The sequence below is a fragment of the Pongo abelii genome, chromosome 10, assembly GCF_028885655.2.
Source record: "Pongo abelii isolate AG06213 chromosome 10, NHGRI_mPonAbe1-v2.0_pri, whole genome shotgun sequence".
In the NCBI taxonomy this organism is placed as follows: domain Eukaryota; kingdom Metazoa; phylum Chordata; class Mammalia; order Primates; family Hominidae; genus Pongo; species Pongo abelii.
Window position 1 is genome coordinate 87,915,709 of NC_071995.2, and position 16,019 is coordinate 87,931,727.

Genomic DNA, 16,019 nt, shown 5'->3' on the forward strand with positions numbered 1-16,019 from the left:
CTTCCCGCCTAGGCAGTTGTTGTTGTTGTTGTTTGTTTGTTTGTTTGAGATGGAGTCTCACTCTGTTGCCCAGGCTGGATGGAGTGCAGTGGTATGATCTCAGCTCACTGCACCCTCTGCCTCCCGGGTTCAAGTGATTCTCCTGCCTCAGTCTCCCAAGTAACTGGGACTACAGGCACGTGCTACCACGCCCAGCTAATTTTTGTATTTTTAGTAGAGACAGGGTTTTGCCACGTTGGCCAGGCTGGTCTCAAACTCCTGACCTCAAGTGATCCACCCACCTCAGCCTCGCAAAGTGCTGGGATTACAAGCGTGAGCCACCGTGCCTGGTCCCCAGACAGTTCTGATGGGGAAATGCAATCTGCACTTTCAGTACTTTAGCAGTGTGTCCTATGAATAGGAAGACTCCACAGCTGTTGGCCAACAGGTAACAACACCTACAATGGCATTCACCTGCCAAGAGACTGCTACCAAAGATTCTGGAGTTCTTCCTGACTTCGCTGTGTCAAATCTGATGTGACAGCTTGTACTGCCAGCTGTAACTTCCAACTTTATCTAAAATCCAACCACATCTTAATCTTCATAGCCACCACCTTGATCCAAGCCAGGACCTGGACTGCTCAGCCTCCTAACAAGGTCTCCCTGCTTCTGGCCTGGCTTTGACAGTCTATTCTCCACACAGCAGTCTGAGCAATTCCAGCGAAATGTAGGTCAAAGAGAGGAGGACACTACACCGGCATCTCCTCTCATCCAGGGCACAAGTGAGCGCTGCTCTTGACCTGGCTGGCCTCGCTGGGGACCCTCCTACATCCCCACCCACCCTCACCTCTGCTTTTCCTCACACAGCCATCAGGCTCTGCCTCAGGGCTTCTGCCCTTGCTTCTCCTATCCAGAACATTCCTTTCCTGAATTTCTTCAAGCCTCACTCCCTCCTTTACATCTCTGTCCAAAGGTCACCCTTTGGACACCTTTCTTATAGAAAGGTCACCCTTTCTGTAAGACATTCCCTGAATGTCATTTGAAATTACAGGCCCCTTGTAATAAAAATGCTGGGGAAATCCAGCACTTTGGGAGGCCGAGGCAGGTGGATCACTTGAGCTGAGGAGTTTGAGACCAGCCTGGGCAACATGGTGAAACCCTGTCTCTACTAAAAATACAAAAAATTATCCAGGCATGGTGGTGCATGCCTGTAGTCCCAGCTATTCAGAGTCTGAGGTAGGAGAATCACCTGAACCCAGAAAGTCAAGGTTGCAATGAGCAGTAATGGCATCACTGCACTCCAGCCTGGGTAACAAGAGTGAGACCGTGTCTTAAAAAAAAAAAAAAAAATTACGCACCCCCTTCTAACCCAGCTCTTTCTCCATAGTGCTTACTGCCATCTGACCTGCTCTGTTTTCCTACTTGTTTGTCTGTCTCTCTGAAATGTAAGAGCAAGGAATTTCACTATTTTGTTTACTATTGTTCCCGCACAAAGCCGTCACACAACAAATATCTGTTGAATGAATGAATGAATGAATGAATGAATATGTCCTCAAACCCTTTTTCTGGAAGTTGGGGGCAAACATGAAGCAGAAAAAATATGTGGAAATCTTAATATGAAATTTTTTGCACTTACTTGGCACAGCGTACCCAGTGTGTATGTCGATACAAGGAATACAGGAAGCGCTGGCGATACATGCTCCATACTTTTATGGATTTGTCTTCAGAAGCTGTAGCTAGAAACTGGCCATCAGCTGAAAAGTCTACACTTCGAACTGGAGCTGTATGAGCTTTAAATTCTGAGAATTTTCCTCTCCTGGAAATAAACAGTTTAATATTTATAACTCATTTGATTTAATTATAGTTAATACTTAATCACTGTTACAGACTTTGAAACATATAAAATAGTTTAAATAAAATGGTTTAACTCTTGTAAAACCTAACAAAAGTATGAAAGGGCTATGTTGTACTGTACTCTTCATCAACACTGAAATTTCCATGAAATTTCAGGTGTTGAGAACTGAAGGGTAGAAAAGAAGAGAATAGAAAAAAAAAAGATGGAGAAAATAATGTGAAGCATTTGAGAAGTAGAAAACCTTAAAATGGGAGCAGGCTAGATAGTGTTGGAGTTACAAGGTGATATGTGGTAAATGCTACTTTGTGTCAGTGTTCCCAAGTTGCCAAGGCATTTTCACCTTACATTGTATCTAGGACTTAGCAATTTTCCCATTTAGAAAATCATATTGATACTCAAGATACCCTATGGGGAAAATTGTCATAAATGCTTGAAAAACATCAGGCAACAGAATGTAGTTGGCCACAATATATGTGTCTGAGATGTTCAAATGTTCACACTGATCTCCCATATACCTGCACCTCATCCTGTATTTTGCTACCTTGGCTGGTCAGAGTGACATCCGCCTGTGTCCAAGCCAGAAGCCTGGAAGTCACACTCAACTCCTCCCACTTCCTCTCCCACATCCAGTAAGTTAGCAAACCATACCATCCTCACTTCCTAAATATCTTCTGAATCCTCCTCTTCTATGTCGGCTCTGCTTGCCTTAAGGTAGATATATCCTCAATATCCTTCGTCTAGGTTATTGCAAAAGCCTCTTAACTGGTCTCCCTGCTCTAATCTTTTGTCCCCTGCCAGTCACCTACATATTGTGCTTACTACCTTGCTAAGAGCGTAACTCCAAGCATGTAAATCCCAGTGTAAATGTGTCACTGGCTCTTCTCCAAAAGAAAGCACAATGCCCAAGTGCTTTGGTGAGGCATCCTGCCACTCACGCTGAACTTTGTACTCGGAACAGTCACAGCCCTTCAAACACACCCGTGCCTTTGCACTTACTGCTTTCTCAGGCTGGACTATTTCCCCCATCCCCAGACCCCCTTGGCCAAGCCAGACAGGCTTAATGGCCCCTATCTGCTACAGTGATTTTGCTTACTACATTATACGGTGACTTTTTAAAGAACGATTTGTCTCCTCTTAAGCAGTACATTTTTGAAGAACAGGAATGATGATTTATTCATCTCTATAAGACTAGCATCTAGCAGTATGTCAAGCACATAAAAAGAACTCAATACATGTTGAATTCCACTCGTAACAGTCAATAAAGGCTCGTAGATCCAACCTGGCTTACCCTTCCAGTGGTCTGTAGGGAGAAAAGGTGACTTTATCATAAATTTCCATCACCTGACATATGATATTACTCAGGAAAAACTGAAATACATATTAAACAAAAATTAGGAGGGAGCATCCAGGGACTAGCTCAGTGAAGTTTCAAGGGTAAATTTCATGAGTGGAAATCAGGAGTATAGTTTGGCCTGAATCCAAGTATAATGCCTAGCGAAAACAAAGAAAAGAAAAGGCATCTGCAATGACCAGGAAGCTAAGAGACAGACCATCAGTATCATCAAAATCTGCCCTGATTTTTAGTTCTGCACTCCTCACTCCAGCAGGCTGTTCTGTTTGCCTCCTTTCTAAAAGGCTGTCCTCTCAGCCATAGGCTAAACCAAGCACCGGATCCAGTCTCAACAGGAAACACAGAAGAAACCAAGACAGGAGTGCCTTGTGTTTATTGTGCTGGTGCCTAACTGGTTTCTAGTTCCTCATCTTAACTTAATATAGGCTCTCTCCCTCCTACATATTTACTTGCCCTTTCAGCTAAATTCTCTTGACTGCCCACTGTGACCAACTCTGGGCCAGGCTTGCTTTCAGGCTTGCTCCTACCTATTCTTTTCTTATTTATTTTTTTGAGACGTGTTCTCTTTCTGTCACACATGCTAGAATATACAGTGGTGCAATCACTACTCACTGCAGCTCAAACTCCTGCACTCAAGAGATCCTCCCTCCTCAGCCTCTTGAGGAGCTAGGACTATAGGTGTGCATCACCATGCCCAGCTAATTTTATTTTTTTATTTTTATTTTTTATAGTGACAGGGTCTCGCTATGTTGCCCATGCTGGTCTTGAACTCTTGGCCTCAAGTGATCCTCCTGCCTCAGCCTCCCAAAGTGCTGGAATTACAGGTGCGAGTCATGCCCCCAGCCTCTCCCTATTCTTTCTTAGCCTTCTGGTAACCAGCTGTGGTGTCTATCTGCAAATATGGCTGCCAATACTCACCTCATCCCTGTACACGCATGTCTCTCCGCTTCACAAAAGGTGAAGTCTGTTTATTTCCCCTCCCTCTGAGGGGAGGTGTTGTGACTTTTGAGGGGAGGTGTTGTGAGAGGAGGTGTTGTGACTCATCTCATCCCTGTACACGCATGTCTCTCTGCTTCAAAGGAGGTGGAGTCTGTTTATTTCTCCTCCCTTTGGGCTGGTGTTGTGACTTTACTCTGAGCAACAGAACGTGGCAGAAGTGACACTGCAAGTTTCGGGCCTAGTTCTTAATTGGTCTAGCAGCTTCTGCTTTGATTCTCCTGGAACCCAGCTGTCATGCTGTGGGGAAACTACAGGTTATCCTGCTGGAGAGAGGGCACATGGAGAACCAAGATGCCATTGCCACAGCCCGCACCAAGGCCCCAGGCATACAAATGAGGAACAGAGCCCATCTACCCATCTGCCAGCTCTGTGAAGCTGCATGAGTAATCTCAGCCTGCACCATATAAGCAAAAGAACCATCCAGACAACCCACAAAATGTGACAAATCATTGTTTCTGTAGTAAGTACTAAGGTTTTACAACTGTCATACAGCAATAGATAACTGACACATCATCTTCCTTCCCGTTGCCACGATCCACCATTATTGCTCTGTCCCTACTATGACATGATTTAGAAAGAGAAACTAGGGACACCTACACAAGCCTAATCATTGTATTTAGATGAGTTATGACAAATTAATGACTCAGTGAGCTTTTAGCTCATCTACCCTTATACAATTTGTTCACTGAGATTTCCTTGAATTAGTAAAGGGAGACTGAAGTTATGCTGTGCAGAAGACAGTAAAAAAGCTAGTTCTAAATTCCCAAAGTTAAGGGTTTTGGAACATGCTTCTCCTCTTGGACCCCAAACCAGTTCCTTCTCCCTTAAAATTCCCTGCTACATTGCCATCCATTATAACATGTCACTTCTCTTCAATAGTTTTCACTACCATTGGAATATATTCAGATTTCTCAGCATAGAGTTCCCCTTGGGTGGTGGCAGAATAAAAGCACCCACTGGCATGGGAATGCCCATGAGCTTTCCTTCATTTGGGAGTGCCTGGGCCTGTTTAGTCACAGACTACAAGTCAAATCCTGCCACACAGGGTCAAGGAAATACTCAAATTCTTATCTTCTAAAGCAGTGGTCCCCAGTCTTTTTGGCACCAGAGACCAGTTCCATGGAAAACCATTTTTCCATGGGACCAGGGAGTCAGGGGGAAGGATGGATGATATTGGGATGATTCAAGTGCATTACATTTATTGTGTACTTTATTTGTATTATTATTATTATTATTTTTGAGAAGGAGTTTTGCTCTTTTCTGCCCAGGATGGAGTGCAATGGCACAATCTCAGCTCACTGCAACCTCCGCCTCCCAGGTTCAAGCAATTCTCTTGCCTCAGCCTCCCGAGTAGCTGGGATTACAGGCGCGTGACACCGCGCCTGGCTAACTTTGTATTTTTAGTAGAGACGGGGTTTCACCATGTTGGTCAGGCTGGTCTCAAATTCTTGATCTCAGGTGATCTGCCTGCCTTGGCCTCCCAAAGTGCTGGGATTACAGGCGTGAGCCACTGCGCCCAGCCCTATTTCTATTATTATTACATACTCACTATAATGTAGAATCAATGGGAGCCCTGAGCTTGTTTTTCTGCAACTAGATGGTCCCATCTGGGTTGAGAGGAGACAGTGACAGATCATCAGGCATGAGATTCTCATATGGAGCGTGCAACCTAGATCCCTCGCATGCACAGTTCACAATAAGGTTTGTGCTCCTATGAGAATCTAATGCCGCCACTGATCCGACAAGAGGCAGAGCTCTGGCCTGGTTCCTAACAGGCCATGGACTGGTACTGGTCGGTGGCCCAGGGGTTGGGGATCTCTGCTCTGAAGTATTTATGGGGGGAAATGATATGATATGTAGGATTTTTTCTAAATACTCCAGGGGAAAAAGTGAGGGGAGGTGTAGATGAAACAAGATGGGCAGAACCCTGACAACTGTTGAAGCTGATTGATGAGAATATGAGGCAGGGGAGTGATGCTATTCATTCTATTTTCATGTATGTTTGAAAATTTACATACTTTAAAGCTTAAAAACATTTTTAAAAATCATGGCTGAATAATTACTTAAAATAGATGGGCCATTAGTTAGGGTTTGAAAAGTCTCTGTTACAGAGATTTGTTATAACGCATATGACCTTACACAAATTCAATGATTTATACTTTTGTCAGAAATTTTCTTTAACAAGAAAATTCTGGACCCCGATAATGAGTGATACAAATCAAATCAAAGGCACAGGGTTTTCAATAGGGATCCAAGGGCCCTTGAAGGATTCATGAACGGGCGTTAGGAAGTTAATAAACTGTGAATTTTTGGTTATACATACTGATGTGTATCATTCTGGGGAGACAGTCTAAAGCTTACCTCAGATCTACAAAGGGATTGATAGCTACCACTACTCCCTCAAAAAAATTTAGACATATTAAGCATATTTCCATGGTAGGAAATAGTTTTCAAAAAGAAGACATAATTTTGAGGAAAAAACTGTATGAATTAGTTTGACTTTACTACAAGGGCAGCATGCCTTTTATGTGACTGAGACTAGTAGTGCAGGCAGCAGTGCGTGAGCAGCAGCTGGGGTCAGCTTTCTTTCACATTTCCAAATCCAAAGGATATCAAGTGTTTCTTTGTTTCTCTTACTTATCAGGAATCCAGAGTCTCACGGTTCTGTCTCGTGAGGCAGACGCCAATAAGTTTCCATGTGGAGAAAACTGCACGCTGGTTACAACATCCTTGTGACCCACATATCTGTAAGCTCTAGCATGTGGCTTGAAATTCCATAGCATGAGAAAGGTATCCCAAGAAGCAGTAGCTATCAAGAAACAGAAGAACAAAACCACTGTTCGTTAAAATGCAAACATAGGTGTGTCTCATTACAATGAGCAGCATATCTAATAACAAGGCATCCAGGTAATAGAGGGGCTGGAGGTTGTAAGGCTGCCCGGGTAATAGCCAAATTACTTTTTAAAGGTACTCAAAACTACATCACTAATATGCAAGCCTGGCTGTGTCCTATGTAAGCACACAGCAGGATGACTGGCCCCCGTATTCAATTAGCGCCCAGTAACTTTATTTACTAGAAGGCCGCAGCATAGTGTAACAGAGGGTACACGGGACTAAGAGTCAGTTTTGTTTCTAACTCTGGGTAATGGAAAGCTAGTTAACCTCTGTGTCATGATGTCATGAGGACTGAATGTTTTTCCTGAGAGGGATGGATAAGATAATTTTTCAAACTGTTTATGTGGAAATAATTTCACACTTACAGAAAAGTTACAAGAATAGTACAAATAACACTAATATGCCTTTTACCCAAATCTACTTGTTAATGTTTTGCTTCATTTGGTTTGTAATTTGCTCTGTACTTGTTTCTCCTTGTACATGAACACACGTAAACCCACACACACAAACACAGACGTATTTTTTTGTTCCTGAACCATTTAGGAGTAAGCTATGCAACTCACGGCATCTTTATTCCTAAATACTTCAGTGTGTTTTTCCTAAGATTTAAGATAGTCTCTTAACACACCCATAGCACAGTTAGCAGCTTCATGAAGCTGATTATTAAAGATGCAATATTTTAATCTACCAACTATATTTTATCAACTGATCCAGTAATACTTTTATAGCTGGATAAGATGATCTTATTAGTCTCTTTCTGCTCTATAATTTAATGGTATTTGATGATTAATAAAAGAATTGTGTGTGTCAGACAATAGTTTAAGGATTTACAAAAAGGAAAACAAATGCAATCAATGGTGGAAATAATTGCCTTGACAAAGAATGAACAAATAAACAAATGAAAGGTAGATCTCTTTCCTAAAAAACAAATTTTATTATATGCATGTAGCCCTAGAATGGCCCCAATAATAGGAAGTAGGTCAATGAGAATCACTAAATCTGGATTGTAGAGTGCTCAGAAAAAAATGTTATAAATTTGAACACAATTAGTATCACTGTTAGAGAAACATAGGGCCTGGCTATATAAAGTCACTGAAACCTATGTTCTTTTGCCAACATACAAAGTTCATTTGGGCTCAGCTCATGCATTATTTCCATGTAAAACAGTTAAAGTGAGTTCAGCTACAATATTGCTTAGCACCCCCTTTTAAAAAAAATACAAAAAGTTAATATTCCACCAGAGCTTATCCAAATTACTAAAGATTTATAGCAGAGTCAGAATTATCCAAGGCTAATGCAGACAAAGCAAGGAAAATGATGAGTTATCATATGTAATAAACTCAGGACACTATTTGAGTTCTGTGTATCATGCTGCAAACGAGATACACAAAAGCAAATAAGATACAAGCCCTTCTCTCAAAGAATCATATAGTAGGGAAGACAGCATTAATAATACACAGATACAGAGAACTTTTATATATTATTTACTCATCAATGTTAGGTGGGGTGATTGGGTGGTCCATTCTGAGGAAAGGACATTTGAGCAGAGAGGTGAGTGAAATAGGGAGCGATCGGGGCTGAGACATGGAGAAAGAGTCCTCTGAGCACAGGAATCCCTGTGCAAAAGCACCTGGAAGAATGAGGAATGACAAGGAGGTCAGCGTTTCCACAGTAGACAGGAGAGAAGAGACTGGTGGGAGGGAAGCTGAAAAGGGGGCAGATGGAGGAAGAGAAGCCATGGCGGGGAGGTGTGTCTTCTTCTTCTAAAGTGCAATGTGCCATTATCCTAAGCGAATTAATGCAGGAACAGAAAACCAAATTATCATATGTTCTCATTTACAAGTGAGAGCTGAACAGTAGGTACACTGGACATAAAGATGGCAATAATAGCCACTGGGGACTACTAGAAGAGGGAGGAAAGGAGCAGGGAAAGGTTTGAAAAACTATTGAGAACAATGCTCACTACCTGGGTGATGGGATCAGTTGTACCCCAAATCTCAGCATCATGGAGTAAACCCATGTAACAAACCTGCACATGTACTCACTGAATCTAAAATAAAAGCTGGAATTATTGAAAGAAAAAAAAAACCTGCGATGGGAAACTACTCTAGATTTTGAGCAGGGGGAATCTCATGATCTGGTTTAAGAACACTGTCACTTTGACAATAAGGAAAGGATTTTTTTTTTAATTGTGTTCTCAAAGGAGGGCAATAAATTATAGAGAGAAATAAAAAATAAAACAATTGTGGTGGGTCAACTGGATATTCATAAGGAAGAAAATTAATCTTGACTCCTACACTTTATACCACATACAAAAGTTAATTCCACGTAGAAAATAGATCTAAATGTGGTACGTAAAACAATAAGCTTTTAGAAGAGAACACAGAATATCTTCATGACCTTGGGGTAGGCAAACACTGCTTGAAAAAGACATTAACGTGTTTGTTGAGGGCGGAGCCAATGGCCGGGAAGTGTTGTTGGCGCACGCCTTCTGGATCGCAGCTCTCGTGGCCGTCGCCTTCGACTTAAGGGTGTTGCTTGGCCACCGCCTGGTAGTCCGGCGATTCATTTCTTGCTCGGCCTCCTGGAGCTGTGGTCTGTGTGGGCTTCCACCTCAGACTCCTGCGGTGGCTCAGCGGGGCCGGAACATGGCTGCGTCGGGTCTGGGATCATCTCAAAAATGGCTACAGAAGATTTTGTCGACCTTCCAGGGCACGTGACATTAACACAGAGCAAGGCCAGAATTGTCTGGAAATCTTACAACACTGTTTTGAAGAAAAAAGTCTTGCCAATGATTTTAGCACAAATTCTACAAAATCAGTGCTTAATTCAACACGCAAAATAAAAGACACGTATTCAGTCACCAAGCAAAGAGTGCCAGAAATCACATCCAAAGTCAGTTCCACTTTCTTCAAGGAAGAAAGAAGCCTCTCTGCAGTTTGTTGTAGAACCAAGTGAAGCCACCAACAGATCAGTTCAGGCCCATGAAGTTCGTCAGAAAATTCTGGCAACTGATGTTAGTTCCAAAAATACACCTGACTCGAAAAAAATGTCAAGTAGAAACATAAATGATCATCACAGTGAAGCTGATGAAGAATTTTACTTATCTGTTGGCTCACCTTCTGTTCTTTTGGATGCAAAAACATCTGTATTGCAAAATGTTATTCCATCTAGTGCCCAAAAGAAAGAGACTTACACTTTTGAAAATTCAGTAAATATGCTGCCTTCAAGTACAGAGGTTTCACTTAAAACCAAACAAAGGTTAAACTTTGAAGATAAAGTTATTTTAAAGAAAATAGAAATAGATAATAAAGTATCAGATGAAGAGGATACAACATCAGAAGGACAAGAAAGAAAACCATCAGGATCATCTCAGAATAGAATACGAAATTCAGAATATGAAATTCAATGACAAGCTAAAAAAAGTTTTTCAACATTGTTTTTAGAAACAGCAAAACGAAAAAGTGAATCCAGTCCCATTGTTAGGCATGGAGAAATTGCTCCACCTCATTCGTGTCCTCCCGATGATATGAAGTTGACAGAGGATGAATTTATAATTGATGAGTCAGATCAAAGTTTTGCCAGTAGATCTTGGATTACTATACCAAGAAAGGCAGGGCCTCTGAAACAACGCACCATATCCCCGGCTGAGAGCACTGCACTCCTTCAAGATAGAAAGTCAAGAGAAAAGCATTATAATATATTAGCTATGACTTTGGCAAATGACAAACATTCCCATAAACCTCACCTAGTAGAGACATCTCAGCCCTCTGATAAAACAGTACTGGATACAAGTTATGCTTTGACAGGTGAAACACAAAATGACTGTAGATCTACAAAATATGAAATGTATTCCAAGAATGCAGAAAAATCATCTAGAAGCAAAAGGACTAAAAAACAAAAACAGAGAAGAAAATTTATGGCTAAACCAGCTGAAGAACAGCTCGATGTGGGACAGTCTAAAGATGAAAACATACATACGTCACATATTACCCAAGACAAATTTCAAAGAAATTCAGACAGAAATATGGAAGAGTGTGAAGAGATGGGAAATGATTGTGCTTCCAAAAAACAGATGCCACCTGTGGGAAGCAAGAAAAGTAGCACTAGAAAAGATAAGGAAGAATCTAAAAAGAAGCGCTTTTCCAGTGAGTCCAAGAACAAACTTGTACCTGAAGAAGTGACTTCAACTGTCACGAGAAGTCGAAGAATTTCCAGACATCCATCTAATTGGTGGGTGGTAAAATCAGAGGAGAGTCCTGTTGATAGCAATTCTTCAATAAGAAATGAATTACCAGTGCATCACAACAGTAGGCAAAAATCTGCTAAGAAAACAAATCAGTCATCTAAGAATATTGGGAAAAAAACTATTCCACTTAAAAGGCAGAAGACAGCAACTAAAGACAGCCAAAGAGTACAGAAGTTTTTAAATGCTAAAGGTTCTGGAGGTATCATTGGTCAGGATGAAATTTCCAGTTGTTTGCTGAGTGAGCCACTGGAAAGTGATGAGGCAGACTTGGCTAAGAAGAAAAATCTGGATTGTTCTAGATCTACAGGAAGCTCAAAGAATGAAGATAATATTATGACTGCACAGAATGTTCCCCTAAAGCCTCAGACCAGTGGATATACATGTAATACACCAACAGAGTCAAACTTGGATTCTGGAGAGCACAAGACTTCAGTTTTAGAGGAAAGTGGACCTTCCAGGTTCAATAATAATTATTTAATGTCTGGAAAGAATAATAATGATGTGGATGATGAGGAAGTTCATCGAAGTTCAGATGACTCAAAACGATCTAAAGTGATACCAAAGAACAGAATCCATCACAAACTAGTATTGCCTTCCAACACACCAAATGTTAGCAGGACCAAGAGAACACGTTTGAAACCTTTGGAGTACTGGCGAGGACAGCAAATAGATTATCAAGGAAGGCCATCAGGAGGATTCGTGATTAGTGGAATACTATCTCCAGACAAAATATCGTCTAAAAGGAAGGCAAGAGAAAATACTGGAAAAGTCGACAAAAAAATCTAATAAGAAAAGGATCTGTCTTGATAACGATGAAAGACTAGCTTAATGGTAAATCTAGGTATACCTCTTGGAGATCCTTTGCAGCCAACAAGGGTAAAGGACCCAGAAACAAGAGATTATTCTCATGGATCTTGTAAGGCCACAAGATACATATCAATTTTTTGTTAAGCATGGTGAGTTGAAGGTATGTAAGACATTGGATACACCCTTTTTTTCTACTGGGAAATTGATATTAGGACCACAAGAAGAAAAGGGAAAGCAGCATGTTGGCCAGGATATATTGTTTTTTTATGTTAACTTTGGTGACCTTTTGTGTACTTTACATGAAACACCTTATATAATAAGTACTGGGGATTCATTCTGTGTTCCTTCAGGTAACTATTATAACATCAAAAATCTCCTGAATGAGGAAAGTGTTCTTCTTTTTACTCAGATAAAAAGATAAAAGATCAACCAACCTTAAATGTATGTGTGTATATATGTATATGTGAAAAACAGTTTGTATAGTTGGGACATTTGTCTTTGTAATTACTTGTGATGTTTTAAAATAAAAATTTTATTCATTTTTGTGAAAAAAGACATTAACGTTAATAAGTATAGAGGAAAAGAATGATAATTTGTACTGTGCAAAAATTAAGAAGTTTTGTTCACTGAGAGATACCACTAACCAAGTAGAAAAGCAAGCCACCAAGTGGCAAAGAAGATATTTACAACATATATATCCAACACATAACAAAGTGTGCATATACAGAATCTGTAAAGAATGCTACGAATCAGCCAGGTACAGTGGCTCATGCCTGTAATCCCAGCAATTTGAGACGCCAAGGTGAGAGGATCACTTGAGGCCAGGAGTTTGACACCAACCTGGGCAACATAATGAGACTCCATCTCTACAAAAAAAATAAAATTTAAAAAGAATGCTACAAATCAATAAGAAAAAGGCACACTACTCAACAACAACAACAACAAAAATAGGCAAAGGACTTAAACAGGCACTTTGCAAAAGAAGATACCCATATGGTCAATAAACATATGAAAAGGTGCTCAATTCCATTAGTCATCACGAAAACATAAATTAAAACCACAATGAGATATCCGTGCACACTCATCAGAATTACAATGAAAAAGATAAATAACACCAAATCTTGGTGAGGATGTAGAACAACTGGAATGCTCATATACTACTAGTGGTTATAACCACTTTGAAAATCTATTTTGAAATATCTGTTGAAGCTGAATATATACTTAGTATTTGATTCAGCAATTCCACTCCTAGGAATATACCCACAGAAATTCTTACGTATGGTTAGCAAAATACATGTGCAATGTTTGCGGCAATACTATTCATAATAGATCAAAGCTAGAAGCCCAACTATCCAAGTAAAATGAATACATAAATTGTGATATATTCATGTTGTATACCTACTGTGTTAAATTTTACTTATATGAAGTTTAAGAAACAAAATTAACCTATGAAGTTAGAAGCAAACATAGTGATTATGTGGATGGCAGGGAGGGAGTATAGTGGCTGGAAGGGAACACAAGAGGGGACTTCCGGAGATGCTGGTAATGTTATGTTTTTCACTCTGGGTTTTGGTTAAATAAGCAGGTCACATCCTAAAGATTCATCAAGCTCTACAGTTATATGATTTGTGCAATTTTTGGAACATATCAATGCTTCAATAAAACATTTAGGAAAAAGCAGAAAACATCACTCTAGCTGTTGTGTGGAGAAGATACAAGGGGCAAGGGACAGATCTATTAGGAGGCTACTGCAATCATCCAGTCAGGAGAAAGCAGTGGTCTGGACTAGGCTGGGGGCCTTGGAAAGAGGAGAAAGAGTCAAAATCAAGATACATTGTAGAGTCTATGAGGCTTGCTAATGACTAGATGTGAGGGAGAGAAAAAGAGAAGATGCTAGAATTTTGGCCTGGGCACCCAAGTGAGTTTTAGTGCCATTTAATGAGATGGGAAAGACCAGAAGAGGAGATCTGAAGTGATACAGGATGGGGTGGACATAGTAAATTTGAGATGCCAATGAGACATACAAGTGAAAATGTCAAGTAGGAAGATGGATATACCCCCCTGGAGCCCAGGGAGAGGTTCTGACTGTACAGTGTGGTGGTTAAAAGAACACCCTGTGAAATTAGACTCACTGTGTTCAAATCCATGCTGTCACTTACTGCTGTGTGCCCTTGGGCAAGTTATTCAACCTCTCTGTGCCCAGGACATTTCATTTGCAAAATGAGGTGTTGAAAGTATTAAAGGAAATAGTACTTGCAATTTATGCCTGCCACATGAAAAATACTCAAATGTAGCTATTATTGCTAAAGTTTTCTCTGTTAGTAGCAGCTTAGAGAAAGTACTAAAGACTGTAAACTGGATGGGATCACTGAGGAAATCAGTACAGATAAAGAAGAGGTTGAGGACACTTAACTTTCAGATAAGGAAGAGCAAAGGAAGGAGCCACAAACAAAGTAGGAGAGGACAAGGACATTGTGGTGTCCAGGAAGAGAAGGAGCACTCCAAGAGGGTGACAAGTGTGTCAAATGAGGTTTAGTAAAATCAGGCCTGATCAGGACCTGCTACATAATTTGCAGGGCCTAGTGCAAAATGTAAATGTGAAGCTCTTAAAGGAAAATAATTAAGAATTTCAGGACAATGATAGCATAGCATTAAACTAAGCATGGGGCCCTGTGCAACTGTACAGGAGGTATGCCCACAAAGCTGGCCCTGGGCCCAAGTGAGAGGAGGTTCCAGCTGGGCTTCCTGGGTCGAGTAGGGGCTCAGAAAGCTGTGAAACTCACTCATTTCCTGCATCAGGACTTACTTTGGTCCTGGATGAATAATATTGAAGATATATGCTTAAAATATTCCTAACATCAGAATTTGTGCATGTGTTTTCTTCCTCAAGAAAGTGGGATCAAAGCCAGAAAGGCATGGAGTCAGAAGAAAATAGGAGGGAGGTAATATATATTATATAATATATATGACCCCCAAGGCAGCAGATCACTTCAGCCCAGAAGTCTGAGACCAGCTGGGCAACGTCTCGAAACCCCGTCTCTACAAAAAATGCAAAAAAATTAGCTGGGCATAGTGACCTGCACCTGTATTCCCAGCTACTCTGTGGGGGTGGGGGAGGCTGATGTAGGAGATAGAGGCTGTACTGAGCCATGATTGTGCCACTACACTCCAGCCTGCTCCAGACAGAGCAAGGCTCTGTCTCAAAAACAAACAAACAAAAAAAAACACTATGAAAACCAACATTGAATTTCCCTCTTTACTTCCTTAACCTTCTTTCTTAGGAAAGAATTGTCCTACCAAACCCTAATGCCATGATAATAAAATGTATTTGGTTATTGATGTCAGTGTTGTACTGTGTCAACTTGGAATTTGCTTTCATACATTTCCATTAAACCACACCCTGTATAAACATTACCACATAATTTAAAATGTCAAAGCTTGTACCATTCATCTTCAACAGGTCTATTTTGAGATAAAATGTCAAAAGGGAGGAAATTAATGGAAAATATTAACTAGTAATCTACCAATTTAAAAAAACTATTTATATTCTATAACAATAATCCATTGTTTCAAGAAATCCCTCTTGGCAGAAGAAAGAACAAAGCCCATGCTTACCTAGGTCAGTGCTTTGACTCTGGAGGTGACAACAAAGAACAGCAAATGGAAAACATGTTTGCTCTTTGTCTGTCACACAATGTCCAAACGGCCACCCATCTTTGTGTCACCTTAAGTACCAATAACTTCCTTGAGTCAACCCAAGCTTTCTCACTCATTGATTTGACCAAAATCAGCTGCAGTTACTTAGAGGCTCTGTCTGGAACACTATTTTCTGAAAAGAAATGTTACTGTCTTCAGTTTTTTGTTTCTTACAAATTATCTTACGT

At 40.6% G+C, this 16,019-nt stretch overlaps 1 protein-coding gene and 1 pseudogene across 23 annotated transcripts in view; one reads left to right on the forward strand and one right to left on the reverse strand.

Annotated features, from left to right (window-relative positions):
- The window catches only part of POC1B (POC1 centriolar protein B), a 161,420-nt gene that overhangs the window by 127,091 nt on the left and 18,310 nt on the right, over positions 1-16,019 (reverse strand). For 14 of the 23 annotated variants that reach the window (XM_063711537.1, XM_054526326.2, XM_054526324.2 and 11 more), the window contains 2 exon segments: positions 6,822-6,993; positions 1,616-1,795 (listed from right to left, as the gene is read on the reverse strand). In XM_063711537.1, the coding sequence (XP_063567607.1) occupies positions 1,616-1,795; positions 6,822-6,967 (326 nt within the window). In that variant the 5' untranslated portion in view covers positions 6,968-6,993. 23 annotated transcript variants of the gene reach the window in all.
- On the forward strand, positions 9,602-12,602 carry LOC100461168 (centromere protein C-like; annotated as a pseudogene).